The sequence below is a fragment of the Sarcophilus harrisii genome, chromosome 3 (genome assembly GCF_902635505.1).
Source record: "Sarcophilus harrisii chromosome 3, mSarHar1.11, whole genome shotgun sequence".
NCBI classification, from domain to species: domain Eukaryota; kingdom Metazoa; phylum Chordata; class Mammalia; order Dasyuromorphia; family Dasyuridae; genus Sarcophilus; species Sarcophilus harrisii.
The window spans coordinates 244,235,782-244,249,065 of NC_045428.1; the positions used below are offsets into that span (position 1 = coordinate 244,235,782).

General features: G+C 32.5%; 1 protein-coding gene across 1 annotated transcript in view; it reads right to left on the reverse strand.

Moving 5' to 3' along the window:
* Window positions 1-13,284, reverse strand: part of IL10RB (interleukin 10 receptor subunit beta) — a 43,909-nt gene that overhangs the window by 14,644 nt on the left and 15,981 nt on the right. The window contains exon 4 of the mRNA XM_012546775.3: window positions 335-501. Coding sequence (XP_012402229.1) covers window positions 335-501 — 167 coding nt within the window. The remainder of the gene's footprint in view (window positions 1-334; window positions 502-13,284) is intronic.

The window sequence follows — 13,284 nt, forward strand, 5'->3', positions numbered from 1 at the left end:
ATTCTGCAACTCTCAGACTTGGTGGATGTCTCAGTGCCATACTACCTTCTGCTCATCAAATACATTCCTGCATGTGGATAGGAGGAGACATATCTACCTGAACCAGTACTGTATCTTTGCTGAATATTCTTTCTCTTCTATGATATCATAAACTCTGGTCTGTCTACACATTTCTTCATTCTAATTTTGTTTTATTATTTTTTTATTCTAATTTTTGTCTTGTTTTATTTCATTCTAATTTTGAACTTGAACTACCAGATCAATTTGAATCAGGTCTGACTTACAAGAGAAACCACAATAATTCTTCAAAAGTGAAGTAAAAACCCCAATTTACCTTATGATCAGTGTTATTTTTCCAGTATCGTATTCTGTAACGCCATGAATGATAATAATCTTTTAAAGTCCATTCATTAGGTTCATTTTCAATGTGTGGATATGAGAAGCTTACATGTAAAGAACCAGTCAATGATTCTATTTGTACTTGAGGAGGTTCAATGACGGCTAAGGATGAGAACAAAGGAAAATCATATTATATTTCATTGTCCACTAAGATTTCATAGGTAACATAAGGAAAGCAAATTATTACAGATCCTTAGGCCTAAAATTAGTCAAGTAGTGATCAAATAAACTTTCAGTATAAATATTAAATATGACATGCACTAGTATTATACTTTACACCAATGGTGTACATTATTGCTTTTATGTACTACTATGGCAAAAATCAATGCTATACTGAGTTTGTGAAAGTTTAGAAATCATACCTATGGGGAAGACACCAAAAGAAGTCTTCATAGTAATTAATTTTCATCATATTCTGATGGTTACAATATAGTCTCAGAAATGGTAGTATTGCAAAGTGCAAAAAGCTTTGGAATTGTTTGTTTTGTTTCTGACCTCTGTGACTGTGAACATTTTTTTCTATCTGACTTTCACACTGCCTAGGGACTCTGACTCCTCCCATTGCTGATACTAGAGTCATAGTCCACATTGTTTCTTACAGCCCAATAACATTCCATTACATTCATGTACCACATCTTATTTAAATATTCCCAATGGAAGGATATCTATTTTGTTTTCGATTTTGAACTACTAAGAAAGCGCTACTCTGAATGGACAGCTAGATAGCACAGTGTATAGAGCATTCCCCTAAAATCAGAAGGAACAGACTTCAAATCCAGACTCTGACACAATACTTCCTAGTTGTGAAACTCTGGGCAAGTCACTTATCCCTAATTGCATTCTCAAAAATAAAAAATAAAAAGGGGGTAGCTAGATGATGAAGTAGACAGAATATTGGCTCAAGTCAGGAAAACTTGAGTTCAAATACAGACTCAGACACAACACTTATTAGCTGTATGACTCTGGGTAAGTCACTTAACTCCCCCCCAAAAAAGAAAAGAAAAAGTTAAATTAAAAAAAGTGCTATTGTAATTTTTTTTTTGCTGCTTTCATTTATATTACTACAGGCATTGTGTATATTATTTTCCTGGTTCTATTTTCTTCACTTTGCATCAATTCCTATAAGTTATCCCGTGATTCTTTTAAAATTATATTCACTGTTTCTTATAGAATAATATATGATTACCATGTACTAAATATATTATGTACCATAACTTGGATAGTCATGCTCTGACTGATTGATGTCTTCAATGTTTCCAGTTCTTTTTACTGTAGGAAAGGAAACTCTTAATAACACACACACACACACACACACACACAGAGACAGCCAAAAAAAAAAAAATTAAACATTTGAGTTGTCTATCAATATTGCTGAATGAAACACTGCCATATACAACTTCTGTAAATCTGTATGAAAAGTACTGTCTCCACCAGAGTTTTAAAGAAGCTTCTCTACAAAGATTATTCTATACTTAAGAAGAAATGGAAGACTTCTCTTTGCTAAGCCACTGTTATGTGTAAAAAGACTATAATTTCTTTCTAGTGTTCAAACGTTTCCCCAATCTTTGCTCAACTAACTCTTTCTAGACACCAGACTCAGTTTTAGATTATTATTCTGGGATCCACAGTGGCAAATGGTAGCCTCTTGGTAGGATGGGTCCTTTCCTAAATATTCTAGTTTTATAATCCACTAGTTTTCTAACTCATTGAATGACTTTCTAACAAGTATTAAGGTTAAGATGTCAATAAAACAAACAGACATAGTAAGCATCCCATTAATAGAAACAACAGAGACTAAATAACGATTGGTAAAAGTTGTTATCAGAGTTGATTCCAACAGTGAATTTGGACTATGACCTCTAATATCTTTTCCTTCACTAAGATTTTCTGATTTTAAATTTCGGCAGTTTGGTCTAAAACACTCTAATCTCTAAATGATTGAATATAGCAAACTTCCAAACCCTTGCCATCTGTGCTAGGCATTTGTCATAGGATCATAGAACAAAAGCTGAAACAGATCTTAGAGCCCTTCCAATTCAATTCCTTTATTTTACAGATTAGGAAACTGAGGTATGGGAGGGTTAGATGACTTGCTTGGTGTTTCACAGGTAGCAAATAACAGAGGCAGGATTCACACCCAGGTCTCCTGATTTTGGTTGTTGCTAATGTGAAAATCACCTTTCCCCAACCACAGCATCTGCAACTCTGCCATTCAGGTTACTTCTTGGCAGTAATGGACTTGGCTGGCTCTGGCCACTGTGTCAGTGAATGTATTTCTGTGTGTAAGAATATTTTCAATGTGAGGGAATTTTTTTTTGTTAAATTCTGTGTTGAAATTAATTGTAACATATATTAAAGTAAATGAATAATCACCAACAATTATTATTTATAAGTTTGTAATATAGGGATTTTTCAAAAATAAGGCATCATATTCAGTCCCAATGAATATTTAAAAAATTTATCTGTATTATTAGTAAAACAATTGAAAAATATTTATTTTCTTTTTAAATGTGAAAATTTCACATTTTATAATATGTATAATGCAGAAGTATAGCGGTAGCACACATATATCATTTACCATTCTACTAAAATTGCTCTCTCCAAAAATAAGGATCTCCAATAATAATAATCTTTTCTTTAATCCTCATCTTTCTTGATCACTATGAAGCCTTTGGCACTGTATTCCAGAGAAAGGTGTCTCCATTTGGTGCTGCCATTTCATTTCCTGTCAATTATCTCCTTAACATATGACTTCATCATTCAAATGAAACTGCTCTATCAAAGTTACCAGTTGTAAAACCTAATCATTTTTCATTTTTTAACCTCTCTGCAACCAGTGATTGATCACCTTCTTCTCCTTGATAATCTCTTTACTTTAGGTTTTTGTTAACACTGTTCTCTCTTCATTGATCTCCTACCTGTCTGATTGCTCCCTCTTTATCTCCTTTGCTAGATTTTAATTCAGGTTTATCCAGTTTTCTTTCCCTCCCTCTCTCCCTTATTCTCCTCTCCCTCCTTCCTTCCCTCTATCCCTCCCTTCTTCCTTCGATCCTTCCTTCCTTCCCCAGTGATTTTGCAGAGTCCTGCCTCACTTAAATCCAATTTCCTTGCAAGTCAAGACATCATGTTCCTGATCTCATTAGTCCTCTTTGAAAATGAAGGACAAAAAAAAAAAAAAAAATGATCCAGGGTCCCATCCACTAATCATGGGAATTCCTCAAGCCTCTGTCCTTGTCCCTTTTCTCTTTCCCTCTTTGCTAATTTTCTTGGAGATCTCATTAGCTCTTATTAATTTGACTATCATCTTTATATTAATGATTTTCAGTTCTCAGTTTCAGCCTTAATCTCTCTCCTGTCCTCCAGTCTCATATCACCTATTGCTTATTGAATATCTCATTCTGTTTGTCCTATTGACATCTTAACCTTGACATGCCTCAAACTAAATCAATTTTTTTTTCTCAAGGGAGTCCTTCACTCTTGCTGACTCTATATACAGAGCCTTGATGGATACATGTGTCCCTCCTCTACTTGTGCTTACTCCTGCTTTGCTTGAGGTACCCTCTTTTCAAAGTGCATTGTCTCCAGAACTCTGGCTAAATTTTCTATGCTAATTATCTATGAGGTAGATGTCACTTATTATAATTTTTCATTGAATTTCTTGATCATTATTTCCTCTGCCTTATCCTTCATAATTAAATTAATTACCAGGTTCTATTGGTTCATTTCAGCAACATCTCTCAAATCCATTCCCTCCTATGTTACTATTGCCACTTCTCTAGTACAATTTTTTATTTCTATAATAATAACAATACTAGAATTACTAGAATATTAGGCTAGAATAATAAAATGGTCTCCTTACAGATCTTCCTATCTCTACTCTTTACCTCCTTTATTTCACTGCTGCCAAAATAATCTTTCCTAGATAAAGATCTTGTAGATGTGATTTCAAAAACTCTTTTGTCAGGAAATGCTAAAATTTTCATTCTGGGAATTTAGAAACTCTTTCCTTGTCAGGAAATGCTAAAATTCTCATCCTGGGAACTTAGTTTTCCAGACTCTTATTGCCATAATTAAGGCAATCAAGATGTGCCCAGACTGCTTTCATTAACATGTTTAAGATACTTTTAGATATCTATGATGGGAACTTTGCATACTGTTTTGTTAAGCTTTGATGGGAACCAAATTTTCCCAGAATATTTTTAAGACAGTCTTCATATCCTTTATCTTCCCAACTCTTCCTGGTACTGCCCTTTTTCCCCTGAGAAATCCCCATGGTTATATTTCCCTTATAAAAGTTGTGCTTATAATGAGAAAGAGAAAACAGTTCCAAGGTAATACTAAGATTAGGTATCCAAGGGGACTATAGGATACATTTGTTTAAAGGATTAGGCAGAGAAGGTGAGTTAATTTTCTGGAAAAAGTTAAATCTTGGATAGAATCATTTTGGAGACTCACTTGGATGATAGTAGAGTACCCTGGACATCTCTCACCTTTGATTTTGCAGCAAAATGATCTAAGTTCTCTCTCTCTCTTTTTACTTTCCATCCTTCCTTTTCTCCTTTCTTTTTGTTCTTATAATGCTTCATCATGAATAAGACCAAACTTTTCATCCTATATCTTTTTTTAGAAAAATCTTTTTTATCTCATGAGACATGACTGGTTGGAGGTAGAGAACCCTCTTCCTACAGTTATAACTAATGTTACCTGAGTTCCCAGCAGGGACCTGTTTCCAAACTCCTTTTGGACTGCCCTTCTTGTTATAAATATTTTCCTTCAATAAAGATAGTATGCTGTCCAAAAAAAAAAATCTTAAAAAAAAACCCAGGATTTTTGGGAGTTCATTTGTCTCCATAATTTCTTCTAACATCTTCACGGTGTGAATTTATTGATAACTTATGATAATTAAAAAAAACCAAACTATCTAGCTGTGTGATTATGGACAGACCAATCAACTTCTCTAGGTCTCTGTTTTCTCATTTATCAAATAAGAGAGATGGATTAGATCAGAATTTTTCAAACTGTAAAAGGGTTATATGAAGTAATGGATAAAATTATTAGATATTTCTGAGTGTAATTCCTTTACAAATGTAACCATTTTCCAAAATGAATATTTTAAATTTTAAAATGAAAATAAATTTTAAAAAACAACAACAAAAGCAATACTAACATGACAAATTGATTCCAACAGCATGATATAGGAATTATTTAATATAATATGAACAAATGAAACTAAATCTGAGTTAGTATATGCTTAATTTGGTGCTTTTTTCTAGAGATAAAGCACTTGAAATATGAATTTTTTACTGGCTAAATTTTATAGTTATTTCTAATGTTACTACTGACTACAGCTTAACATTATAGACTTAGTGATGTATTCCAAATATAGGCAGCACCTTCTCCTTTTTCCCTCCTTTTGTTTCTCACCCCAGGAACATCTTAAAATATTGAAAAATAATGTCAATATCATGCATTATGATACCATTCTAGAGCATGTATACTCAGGCCTTACATATGTAATTTGAGAAAAATCTTGGATAGAATCTATGTTCAGATCATTATAGTTTATATGCTTTTTGCCTTGTCTTAAATTCTAACTTCCTTAAGATTTAGTGAAATGATTAGACATACTGTTGTTTACTGATTTTCTTTCTTAGTCTACTTTACTGCTTAATTATCCACATCCCACTCTGTAATTGTAGAGATATTCCAAGGCTCCATTCTATGTTCTTTTCTCTGTCTCTGGGTGTGTCTGTCTCTATTATTCTCTGTTAGTCTGTTTCTCATTACTCTGCCTCACTGATTATATCAAATACCATGAATTCAAAGACTTCAAATCCTAAAATGACCTGCCTATTCTTAGAACTTTTGTTTCTTCTTCTTTGCATTGTGACTTCTAATTTAGCCACTCAACAAAAAACCACTCTCTCTCCAAAGTTACCAATAATTTCTTTTGTTGTTTTTAATTGGACTTCTAATTTCATTAGTGTATGGGGGTTCCTGTGAGGAACTTCTATTGTAGTTCAACACCTTTTCTGCAATTTATAATCTGCAAATTATAGTCTAGATCAGGTGTTAGCAAGCTACTTCTCTTCCTTCATTGTAATTCGAACCTGTTTATGCTCAGAATGATTTTATAATTTTATTTACAATGTAAAAATCATTCTTAGCAATACAAAAGCAGGAAGGGAAAATTTGGTTTGGGTTTGGCTGAAGCCACAGCCTCAGCTGTAGTTTGTCTGCTAGTTTTGACAGCTGCCTGTGGGCAATGAGAGATTAAATGACTTGTGACCAGGGTCATAGAATCATTATGTGTCAGAGATGGGATCTAAACCCAGATCTTTACCCACTATGCAACTGTCTCTTACCAATGATCCTTTAATTGCCAATCCTTAATTTATTCATCATATATATGATGCTCCTTAACTGTTGGTAGAACCAAATACTCAGACCTAGATCCTCTTCTTTTTATACTCATAGAAACCTCATTAGCTTCCATAGCTTTAATTAATATCTCTATGAAGATGAGTCCTAGATCTCTATACCTAGCTCTAGATTCTCTCAAAATTCAGTCTCATATCACCAAATGCCTATTGGACAATTTAAACTGGGTGGTCCATAGACAATTGAGACTTAATATATTCAAAACAGAACTTACCATTTCCCACCACAATCCTCCCCCTTTGCTGAACTTCCCTATTTCCATTGAGGGTATTTCTATATTACTAGACTATCAATTTCTATTAATCTTAACTTCTTATGCCCCCTTAGCCTATGTGTCTATTCAGTAGTCAAATTTTTAATCATTTCTACCTCCACATTATCATTTTTATTCAATTTCTTCTCTCTACTTACATAATCACTATTTCTGATCTCGACTGTTGTAGAAATCTCCTACTTACCTAGGTAACCCATTCTTGGAAGAATATAAAATAAATCTTTCCTGAATTCATCAGTGAGTCAGTGGAGTTCTTGGTAACATATTTTGTTTCTTATAAATAGGGGCTTTGTCCGGGATCCAGACATTATGAGTTCAGGGTGGCCCTGTTGAAGCACAAAGGGATGCTTCCTGTTGATTTCAACAGTCTCATGGCTTGGCTCCAGCTTCCCCCCTAATAAACTCTCCAAGGTCCATGACCATGAAATAAGATAACTGATGAATCTATGAAACAGGAAGGGAACTACAACAGGTTCTTCAGCAGCCAGGCGAACTCTATGCAGAGACCAAAGGTAAGATCCAGTATTGTCTTTGGTGGCTGGGGCCATATTATGGGGAGTGAGGTATCAGACAGATTAGTAAAATGGGGAATTTAATGGCACCAAAGAGTGGAAACTCCTGAGACATACCTCTCACTATAGTGAGACACAGTCTTCATTGACTCTTCTGATTTTTTTTTTAAAGTTTTATTGATGTGTTTTTTTTTTTTTTATATTACAAACATCTCCTTAATATCCCTACTCCATATAAAACAGTGAGGCAAAATTTACAACACAGTGATCTCTTTAGAAAGTGAATGCAGGGGCAGCTAGTTGGTGCAGTGGATAGAGCACCAGCCTTGAAATCAGGAGGACCAGAGTTCAAATCTGGTCTCAGACACTTAATACTTCCTGGCTGTGTGACCCTGTGCAAGTCATTTAACCCCAATTGCCTCAGAAAAAAAAAGAACTATATCTTCTATACATAACTAATTTGTTCTGGGCACCAACAAGGGCTTGCTTGCTTTAAATATCCATGCCAATTTACAAATCCTGTACTGTACCAGGGAAAGATAGAGACTATTGAAAATATCATGAAAGGATTGGGCTACCTAAAGTCAAATTCAGTAGTATGCTAACTATACAAAATAAGATACTGTATAGTTTAAAAACAAATCTTACATAGCTTCATATTTCAATTTTTTTTCTTTAAAAGGAGTGAGTTGTATACTTCAAACTCAAATACTTTATAGACAAGAAAAAAACTACCCGAGAACCAACTTGTTCATTATTCTCATTTTCTTTGTCCTTCTTCATCTTTCTCATCTTCTTCCTCCTTCTTTTTCTTGTTTTTTCTCAGTCGTGACAACTCCTTCCTTTTTATGCACATCAGGTTTTCCTTTAGCCCGGTATACAACAATATCCTTTTTATGCTTTTCCTTCTGTATAGTTGCCTTCTTTTCATAAGGTTGCTTGTTATCTGCAGCAGTATTATTCCACATTTCTGTTTTTTTTTTTTTAATTTGTTTGCTTGTTTTGCAATATCTCCAATAGTAAAACTAATATATTCTCCTTTGATTTTTTTGGACAATACCCAGAATAGAATAAAAAAATGCCAAAAGAGGCCTGTTCTATCTATAGGTGTTATGTAGATTTCAGCTTTTGCAATGGTCTCAGATTTCAGGAAGTAGAGTTACCATCTTTGATCTAAAGAAGTGAGTATGTTGAAATACTAACACCTGTTGGCATAGCTGGATTTCAAAGCTATTTTTCTTCTCTTTAATTTTTTTTATTATAGCTTTTTATAGCCAAAACATATGCATGGGTAATTTTTCAACCCTGACCCTTGCAAAACCTTCTGTTCCAATTTTTCCCCTTTTTCCCCCCAACCCCTCCCCTAAATGGCAGGTAGTCCACCATACATGTTAAATATGTTAAAGTATATATTAAATACAATATATGTATACATATTTATATAGTTATCTTTCTAAGCATTTTTTAAAAAGAAAATTCTGAGTTCACAGAAGAACAAGTGCTTCTTTTTTGTGTTCCTTTCCAAAGGTTTACACAAAGAAGGTATATGAAAATTTTTTCTCTCAGCTTCTTAGGAAACCTTTGCCCATTTTTTATTAGTTTCTCTCAGTGCTACACAAAGTAGTACAATGGTAATCTGGCTCTTTCTTGCCCCAGCACTAGCTCTAAAAAGTTTTTTAGTGAATATAAATCTATACTCTCTCCTTCCCACTTCTTAACCAATTACAGGAAAAAAAGAATGAAAAACACATCACATACAACATGTATAGTCAAGCAAAAAAAATCTTTCATAGGCTGTATACAAATAAATATGTAAGTGTATGCACACATACATAATATAGGTATGTGTGTATATGTATGTTCATGTACCTACATACCTGTATGCATGTGTGTGTTTCAATCAGCACTCTAAATCTATCACCTCTTGGTCAGAAGGTAGATGTTTTTCTTGGACTCATGTTCTGTCATTGTAATGATTGGAGTTTTTACAACTTTCAAAGTTTTCTATCATTACAATGGTGTTGTTATTGTAAAAATTGCTCTCATTGGGTTCACTTCACTGTCTTTAAAATTCTCTAAAATTGTTTGTTTACAATATTGATGCTTTAGTATAAATTGTTCTGGTTCTGTTCACTTCATTCTGCATCAGTTTATACAAGTCTTGCCATATTTCCTTTACTGACTCCTTTATTCCATTTTTATTTCTTATGGCACAGTAGTATTCCATTACATTAAAATATCAGAATTTATTCAGCCATTTCTCATTTTTTAGGTATCTCTTTAGGTTCCAATTTTTTGCCACCACAAAAAGAGCTGTCACAAATGCTTTTTGGACAGCTAGGTGGTACAGTGGATAAAGTGCCTGATCTGGAGTCAGGAAGGCCTCAGATGATTCCTATGTGACAAGTCATTTAATCTTATTTGCCTCAGTTTCCTCATTTGTAAAATGAACTAGAGAAGGAAATGGCAAACCACTCTAGTATTTTTATCAAGAAAACCCCAAAAAGATATAACTGAAAACTAAACAACAACAAATTTACTTGTGTACATATAGGACCTTTTCCTATTTCTCTGATTTCTTTTTAGCAGTATAGTTGAGTCAAATACACTGTTTCTTAACTTTTTATGTATAATTTCCCAATTGCTGTCCAGAATGGTTGTCCCTATTTACAGGTCCCAAGAGTACATCAATGTGTTTGTTTTCAAACAGCAGCTTCAACATTCAGCATTTTTCTTTTTTGTCATCTTTGCTACTCTTATGGGTGTGAGGTAGAATCTCAGAATTATTTTGATTTGCATTTCTCTAAGTAGTGATTTAAAGTATCAGGAATTTTTTTTCATGTGGCTATAGATAACTTGAGTTTCTTCCCTTAAGAATTGCTTATTCATGTCTTTACACCATTCATGTATTGGAGAATGGACTCTTATTCTTATAAATTTGAATCAGTTCTTATATATCATGGAAATGAGACTTTTATCAGAAAAACTTGCTACAAAGATTTTTTTTTTCATTTGTTTTCCTTTTAGCCTTTGCTTTATTGAATTTGTTTCTGAAGAAACTTTTAAATCTTTTTAATCAAAATTATTCATATTATCTTCTATGAGTCTCTGAACCCCTTGTTTGGGCATGAACTTTTATATCTATGGACAGGACAGGAAATTCTATGTTTTTAAAATTTGTTTATAAAATGACCTTTTATATCTAGGTTATGTACATTTGGAGCTTATATTTGTGAAAAATGAGAGGTATTGAGCTAAATCTAATTTTATCCTAAACTTATTTTCTTCCTATTCAATAAACTCATGTGACTTTCTGTTTTTTATAGGAACAAATATGAATTTCTGTTTGGCATTTCAGGCCTTTCTTAAGGCATTAACCTACATTTTCAATTTTATTTTACATTACACTCCTTTCCATACTCTACAATCCAGTCATAATGGACCTCTTGTTGTAACTCACATCTGATACTCCATTTCCTTTCCCTATGACTTTTTACTGAAAGTCCTCCATAACATGATGCTACCCCTAGTTTATTTTTTTGCTTTGTTTTCTCTTGTTTCCTTCAAAATTCAGCTCAAGTCCCACTTTCTATATAATATTTTTCAGATCATTTTAGCTCCTAGAACTCTTTTCCCCCAAAGCTTCTCTGTATTTATTATGTGCTTGTATATTTATATTCATGTTGTCTACTACAAAAGAATGTAAACTCCTAGAGGGCAGGGACTTTTTTTTTTTGTCCTTGTATCCCCAGTGCTTAGCACATAGTAAATAAATGTTGACTGATTGATATGTTTATCTGCTACCATCAGTCAATTGGCATAGATGTAAAACATAAATGAAACTGATTTTTTCTTGTCTATTGTCTCTGAATGTAAAATGCATAAACTAAAAGTTAAATGATTTTTGCATAGAATTTTAAAAATTATATGTGTTATGTTTCTCAGTATAATTCATTTTGGTAAATATATTCGGTAAGTAAAAAAAAAACAAAACCTGCAACTTAAAAAAAAGAAAGCTGAAATCATTTAAGAATGGCTACAAATAATTGCTTGAAGTTTTCAGCAATAAAAATTAAATTAAATTTACATTCTTGGTCTATTTTTAAAACAAGAAATAACATCCTATAATGAGAAATAAGTGTATAACTAGGCTGAGAAGGAAATTCACTGAAACAGTAAAAGAATTAGTAGAAATATAGAAACACAAAGTAAAAAGCTCAATTCCCCCCCCCCCCCAAATCAACTATATTTAACCTATGTAACTGACAGAGCAGAAGTTGCTATGTTTGCTGTATGAAGATTTTAGCTATGAGAGTTGAAACTTAACAAAATTAAACAACACTTTGAAAGTGTATATTTGCAGAATGCATTAAGACAAGAAATTTTAACAGGGAAAATAAGATAACATACTTTAAAAAAGTCTATAACATCAAAAGGATTATGCATATTGCATAAATTTACCAATAGGATTATTTACTGTAAAAAGCTTCATTCAATAGCAGAAATGGCACTTCTGCCTATAACTACTGATGTGATTAAAACAATGGATTGCTGATTTAAAAGGTTCCATTTTCAAATAATCAGTGGGAAGGAAAATCATCAGTCCATCTTAAGATCTTTGTGATTACTTGAAAAACTAAAATCTTACAATTTTGCATTGCCAGTGTTGGAAGCAATAGTTGTAGTTAAATATACCCATTTCATTACTTATGTATGGTATTCTACAGAAACTGATATTAAGGAAGATATATATTCTGAAAACTTATTGTTAGTAATGTCATGCCAAAAGAAATTTGCTATAAAATTTATAGGCTCTTAAGATGAAAAATTTTAAATATGGGGAAACTATAATGTATTTTGCACCGAATAAGCGCAATTGGTGTCAGGATGAAATTTAGGTATAAAAGTACTAGGTAAGAATGTGGCCCTTTATATTCTATAAATTTTGCACCCTTCATAGCTAATCAGTTACTTCTGTTGAGAAATATTAATGTGGTGCTATATAGATTTTTGAATTATCATAAATAAACTTTATAAAAGCAGTCCATTTAAAGAAATACTGTGCAAAATTGTGAGATCATTTTGGACAGAACACAGGGCACTTTTATATGATTGTAAAACTGTTCACTTTCCCATGCCAAAGTACTGAGAAGAATATTTGAGCCAAATGAAGAAATGATTTTTCTTAGTGCTAATAATTAAGATGAAGTTAATTCATTTTATAACAAATTTCTTTATGAAACTTTTGTATTGGATATTTTGATATATTGGATATTTATGTATATATATATATATATTATGTATATAAACTTGGATATTTTTGAAAAACTGGCTACCCTAAATAAATCATTATAAGGTCTTCAAATTCATATCTATTATAGAAAGATAAGGTGATTATATTCATGAAAAAGTTAGAACCATAGATGATATTTAGAAAATAACATTTTAAAATATTTTCAATTTTTAAAAATGCCTGTCCTAAAAATTAGAAAAAAGTAAAAATCTTTTCATTGATACCTTGATTGGCATATAGAAATAATCCTCACTTACTATAGACACATAAGACATTTGATTTTATTCTGCCTGATCAAAAATAGTTACTAGACATTGTTTATGATAGTGCATTTAAAAAATGAATTGAAATGAAAAATCTTATGT